Raw genomic sequence first — 6844 nt, 5'->3', positions numbered from 1 at the left:
AGAATATTTTGTTTTTGGCGTATTTTGTTTTGTTTTTAGTGCATTTTGTTTTGTTTTTCGTGTATTTTGTTTGGAAGTCGGTTTTGTTTTTATACAAAGTCTATTGTTACATTTTTATGTAAGGGTTTATTATGAACAGTTACGAGAAGGTATTCGCAACGATATCGACAAAATTTATATGAAATTTGCTAGTGTACTGTACGTCATGTAAGGGCGCTGCACAAATCTACTATTTTTGTCGATAACTTTACGAAAATATTCTCACTAACCGACAACGGATTAATATCTATAGTACACGATGAAAACATCCACAGGTAAGCCTGTCTCGCCCGTTACCTGACCAAGTTTGCAGTTAATTCCGCGGACAGGAACATGACAATAATTACACATTTTACATAAATAAATAATAAACTTCATTCGTGGTTATTCTCAGACCGCTAGCGGTACGTAATCATTGAATTAGCATATTGATCCCATAGACGGCTGTAAGCTCAAGCGTACTTAGACGTCAAGGCATGTCTTTAAATTAATTTGTTATTGAAAAAGCAGCAAGAAAACATAATATTTAATCTATGACTAAGAACTATTCTAATTGAATACTGTGTTCATTTTGCGGATATTCCTGCGTCTAAATTTTTACGTCCTACATTCTTTACAAAGTTAATTCACTATAGTCTAAGTTGTTTCTTTGTATTCTGGTGTATCTGTAAACTCGTTGGTGGCTCAGTGGTTTATGCACTTGACATGTAATGACATGTACAGGTCTTTGGTTCGTATCCCGCCATGTACCAGATTTTCGATTTTCGAATTTTCATATGTACATAATTTACCCGACGTACCAACATTGAAGAAAAGCATCGTGATGCAACCTGCACATATCGGCGAAGAAATACAAAGATATGTGTGAAGTCAACTGGGCAGCGTGGTTGACTATGGCCTAGTCACCCCTTATTAGGGTAGGCTCCGAGCCACTCGGTGGGGACATATAAGTGAGCTGGTGATGATGGTGATGATGATGATGATGATAATCAAGCGATATTAATTTCAGTTTAAGTGACAGATTATTAAAATGGTCTATTTGGGATCATGACCGCATTCCATATAATAGCTCAATTCACCAGTCAAATGGTCGTAACATATTTTAATTGTACGAAATGAATACAGACAGTTTGAAACTAGGACTTGTCCGAAGAAGTACTAAATTTTATGCCTACTCTATATTCAATACAAATCCTCATAAATCAAATAACTAAAGCAATCATAATTGACAAAGTAATTAAACTACGAAGAAAACCTATTGTCCTTTACTTCTATACAACTTCAAGAAATAATAAGAATCAAAACTTTATACGCTACGGAACAAACATTCGGGCAATAACCTAAATTCAATATTTACTTACAAGCAAATTCAATATAGTTCGCCTGACTCCTTATCCTGCCTCTACTATTCCACGCGTAGCATTCACAGCTGTACCGACCACCAAAGTATTCGTCTAATTCGTTCCTCGTCACGTTTAGTTCCGCCTCCACCACACGTACTCCATTCTGAGGGTCCACGTGCTCCAACTGAACTGTCTTATCAACTCTTACGTCATTACATTTGAAGTAAACCTGCAGAGCATTCGCTGCTCTACATAATAGCGTCGCTGGCTTACTTCTTAATACGTAAGAGTTCTTTGGTTCTAGAAGGAAGATCGGTAGACCGTCGATTGTTTCGTCGTTTTCTGGGAGAGGTATGTAATCGTCTTCCTCTACCTCAGGCTTGAAATCGGAGAGGTAAGGGTCGAAGTTGAGCAGACCGTCCGGATGGATATATTCAGGTCGCGTTTCCTTCTGTGTGGTGTGTTCTGGACCTGTGAACAACAATTATATTAAATACAAACTATGTTGTTACTTCAACATGCTTTAAAACAATAAGGGCCTGTCCCACCGTTGGCTGATAGAGGCTCAGATAGCTTAAAATGTCACTGTCAGATAAAGGAACAAAATCCGATATTTCCATCACATATTTTACACATTCGATTGTTATAAGACAATTTACAATTTGGTGGGACAGGCCCTAAGAGCTGTAAAATATTATTTCACGTAATTAGTAAGTTTTGTTGGCAAAGATATGAACAACCCTAAACTGTGTTCCTTATTTCAAAAAGGCAACCTAAAAATACCTACAGATCCTCAATTTGCTTCAAAGATCCAGTGTTCAGCTTATTAGCATTTTAAATTACTTAATAAACGATATCCGTTCAAAATGTCCGCAACTAATTGGCATAAATGAATGTTTTATACATCCGACTGCGTAGTTTGACCTTTAAAGGTCCTCTTGAAAAGACTTAAGACGCACCTGTGTTTAAATTAATTACAGGTACAAAAGCACTGCGTTAAATGTTGACAATCAACTCTACCTATATCAAAATATCAGTGAGGACGGCAGACCTATGAAAAGTGACATAAAATAGGGGAAATAGATACCTACTACAATGACGTTAAAAATTCTAACTCGTACACTATACTGTAAGTCCCTAAGCGATGTTAATTTGCTACTAAAGACCCTAAGTAACCATGAGCATGAACGATATAATAATAGTATGAGTATGAAATGTAATTCTATAGATGTTAAAGACCACCCAGTACGAAATACAGGAAGCAGTCAACAGAATTTAAGAGAGATTTCTTTAATGAAGCAAACAGCTCGTAGATTAATATGAATGTCTTCGCTCTACGGCTACATCCGACGTCTTATGACAAGCGTCCGAAATTATTTTTGATCCTTCATCCTCTATAATATAAAGTTATATAAATTAACGAACTGTTGCCCGCGACTTCGTCCGCGTGGTATTAGAAAACATACAAACTAAATAAATTACAAAAAGTTACGTATCCCTCGGGAACCGGACATTTCTCGGGGATGAAGCTTATCTCATGTGTACTCCAGACTTTGATTTATATCTGTGCCAAATTTCAATAAGATATGTTGAACCGTTGCAGAATGATCGAGTAAGCATTAAAAAATTAAATTAATGAATCATACGGGAACCGTAACTATTCCCGGGATAAAAAGTAGCCTGTGTGTTCTTCCAGACTATGCTCTAACCTGTGCCAAATTTCATAGAGATCCGTTTAGCCGTTTAGGCTACAAACGCTAACATAACAAACATCCATCCATCCATCTATCCATCCATCCATCCATCTAAACTTTCGCATTTATAATATTAGTAAGATAAGATTAAATGCAGAGACAAAATTATGTCCATTTTTATTGTTTAACCCTATTACGGATATTCGTGAGATTTGTCATCTTGTTTTGATAAATTGGCAATGAAAACGTTCTGTTACTTTTGATATTTACGGACTACCACTCGACCCAACTTTATACGAGTACTAGCTGTTCCCGTGCGACTTCATCCGCATGAAATTATAAATAAATGTTTTATTGTTTACATTTGTCAAATTATCAATTACAAACGTCATAATAACATGACATGATGACAACCTTGCTTCCTCGATGTTGGCAGCAACTTATGGTCTCTTTCCCACATTAGGGTTTTTATCCAAAGTTTAATGGCGTTAAAATATATAGCCTAAAACGTGACGCGCATACAGGGCTTTTTATTCAAAAAAATATTAAAAAACATGCTGACATCTTAGGCAACGAAGAAATGTGTATTTACGCTTTATTATAATAGTATAGATAGTTGATTGGGAGATCTCCAATATCAAGACTAGTTTACAATGATTTCCTGTGATTTTTTTAGTGTTATTGATGTTTCTATATACTCTTAATAGTTTTAATATACCATTAAAAGCTTGTTTCACATTGTCTAGACTGCGTCTCGGGAAGAGCTTTCATGTTAAGTCCCGCGTTGTCGCCTGTCTGTTAACATGAAGGAATCCTTTATGGACGTGTCAGCGGGAGAATATATCCTGAATTTATATTTAAGAATCCCTAGCAGACTTCCAACTGAATTTATGAAAAATATAAGAGAAATTTTCAAAGGTTTTTCAAGTGCAACTGTAAGTAAATAGATAACATTTACATGATAATAAAATACTAAACAGTGCAAACTAATGTTCTAAAGAATTTAATAAACTCGATAAATATACGAAAAGTGATATGAGTTTCTTCCTTAAGCTGTTCACGGTTATGTTCGCATAAAACCTTTGATTAAATTACGTAGGGCATTAGGTTATTTTACACCCTTCCTAATGGTCAGGGTAACGACTTACAATCAAATTAAAGGTCTAATAATCTCGGTGAAATGGGGATAGCCCTTCCTAAATCCTGGCTTAAAAGGATCATAGAATCTTTGACTGTATCTAAGTAGATTGTTTTTATTGTTGTTTTATTATTTCCTGTATTTTTATATTAAATTAATTCCTTACCTCCATTTCTCACTTTCCCAACGAAAGTAGCAATTAAAAGAAAAATCGCGAAAACGTTAACTTCAAAGCACATCACTATTAAAATTCACATAAAAATTACGTTGAAATTTTCACAAAACCTTGTTTAAATTTGCACTAATGTCTTGTTAATCGTTAACATTTTATATTTTATTTTATAAAACAACTTCCTCGTGTTACATCGCTTTCCAGTGTACGGAGCAACACGCCCTCTCCCTTCGAGCGCTGGTGCCAAACTGCCGGCCGGCTTTTATTTTTCTATACACATCGAAAATCAACACTAAATAATTCTATGTGTGCCATACAGCCATACGGGAACTGAGTGATGAGTCCCACTCGATAATAATGGTGTAATTAAGCTTTTTAACTTTAATTAACTGAATTTACGTTTCATTGTGTTGTGAAAAAAGCGTGTGAACCATACGGATTGACTCGGAAGAGTTTCTGTTAAATTCACATAGTGCTAATAACAGTTGGTAATATTAGTAAAGAAAATATTAGTTCCTTAATTCAATTTTATGTTACTTAAGTACATATTTATGTTATAAAATGAAAACTCACACAATATTATATCCTATACAGACTATTAACATAATTTCGTATATAAGTGTGTCGATATTTGTATTAACATATTTTTTTGATCCTATAAAGTTAGTTATTTTATATCGTTAAACTTTTCTGAAGTTAACGTTACTACTAGTGACATCTCTTATCGTGTATAGAAATGAATGAATAAATCAAATGTTGTATTGTTTATTAATGTCAACAGATGTCGCTTTTCGTGGTAATCACGGGCCGTACTCTATAATTTAACATTTTTTGAAGACAAAGCTACTACTAGTGACATCTGTTATCGTGTACAGAAATGAATAAATCAAATGTAGTATTATTTATTAATGTCAACAGATGTCGCTGTTCGAGCTAAAGTTTTCTGACGTAACCGCTACTACTAGTGACATCTCTTATCGTGTATCGAAATAAATAAATCAAATTTAGTATTATTTGTTCATGTCAACAGATGTCGCTATTCATGGTAATAAAGGGCAGTGCGCTATAGTAGATAAATGGCGTAATGGCGGCTTTTACCAAAAGAGACATCTAGTATATAAATTAAAAACTGTGTCGTTTTGATTTTAATTTTTACTTCAAAAAATATAACTTTGAAATACAAGATGGCATTTAACGCTGGGACTGACGTAACATTAAAGGTTTTTCTTATTTATGCAATGTCGCTACACAAAGTTTTAGTTTTACTATTAGATTAGGGATTCCTCCAAATATCGAATGTGGCAAAAAATATCAAGTAGAATCCCACTTATGCTATTAAAAAAACAACAGAAATAGAAAATAACAAAGTATAAAAATAAGAACCGGTACACCAATTATCTCATTTTGCTTTATTGTTTTCTGTTATACGAGTACTTGGATTACAAAAAGAAAGACAAAAGTCTACATTAGGCTCAAGAAAATAAAAGATTATAGTTATACTAATCTATAAGCTGTAAAGATTCGAGTAGATCTATATTCGCTCGTTAGCAAAGGTTCACAAGAGTAAAGTTTGAACAAAAAATAAAAAGAACATTAGAATACTATTTGGCAAACTCAAACACATCGGGAATTTTTGCAATTTTCATTGATTGCAACCTTTAAAGGCTCATTATACATGAAAATCTCCAACGGAAAGGCGAGCCGACCCGACAAATTTGAATTTCCGTACCTCGCGCGAGAAAGAGATGCAATGACACTTTGAAAGAGACATAGGAAAGGTTAAAATATTAAGGATGATTTCACACTTACATAAATGTTTTCATTACAGAGGAATAAAAAAAATACGCGTCTAACCAAAAAAAATGTTACCAAATAATTCTTTCAAGTTTTAATTCATAAAACAATGAGACAAAGCAAACTAAAATCAGGATATTTTTATAGGTATTTTAATATAATCAGTACTTCAAACATATAAATAAAATTAAGAAATCAAACTACACTCAGGTAAATCAACGAGTATGATGAATTATGATATGTAGGAAAGGACAGTAAGCGACAGCCCGAGCCGTACACACAACATATACGTTATAACGCCGCCTTAGAAATTGAGTGACGATTTAGGCTACTTACATATTTTGCACCATCAAAAGGAATCGTTCGATTCCGAATAATTTTGAATCGAAAATGGAAAATACGCTTTGACGGCGAATGCCTTTTGTGCAATCAATATTCAATGTTGGCTCCGAGACCGCCATCTTTGAATTCTGAATCCATCATTCCTTCGTTACAAACGCGGCTGTAAGTTTTCCTTAGCTTTTAGTAACACATAAACCTTCTACGTGAAAAATCCAAAAGAATAATTCCTTGTCTAATATTGCCTTGATTATTTAGGAAGAAAACTGTATGTATCTTAAAAATAATTTGTATTTTGTCTCCAACAAATAAAAGACAAACACCT

At 34.1% G+C, this 6844-nt stretch overlaps 1 protein-coding gene across 2 annotated transcripts in view; it reads right to left on the bottom strand.

The window, feature by feature from the left end:
* LOC106102308 (netrin receptor UNC5B-like) overlaps nt 1-4644 on the bottom strand; it is a 13469-nt gene extending 8825 nt beyond the window's left edge. The window contains exons 1-2 of one of the 2 annotated variants that reach the window (XM_013281743.1): nt 4381-4644; nt 1401-1853 (exon numbers count right to left, since the gene is read on the bottom strand). In XM_013281743.1, coding sequence (XP_013137197.1) covers nt 1401-1853; nt 4381-4453 — 526 coding nt within the window. In that variant the 5' untranslated portion in view covers nt 4454-4644. The remainder of the gene's footprint in view (nt 1-1400; nt 1854-4380) is intronic. The other variant, XM_013281735.1, reaches the window with a different exon arrangement.
* Nucleotides 4645-6844: the final 2200 nt, after the last annotated feature.

The sequence above is a fragment of the Papilio polytes genome, unplaced genomic scaffold, assembly GCF_000836215.1.
Source record: "Papilio polytes unplaced genomic scaffold, Ppol_1.0 DF824303.1, whole genome shotgun sequence".
Lineage (NCBI taxonomy): Eukaryota > Metazoa > Arthropoda > Insecta > Lepidoptera > Papilionidae > Papilio > Papilio polytes.
The sequence above is the reverse complement of the archived record's forward strand: the minus strand, read 5'-3'. Positions and strand labels throughout refer to the sequence as shown.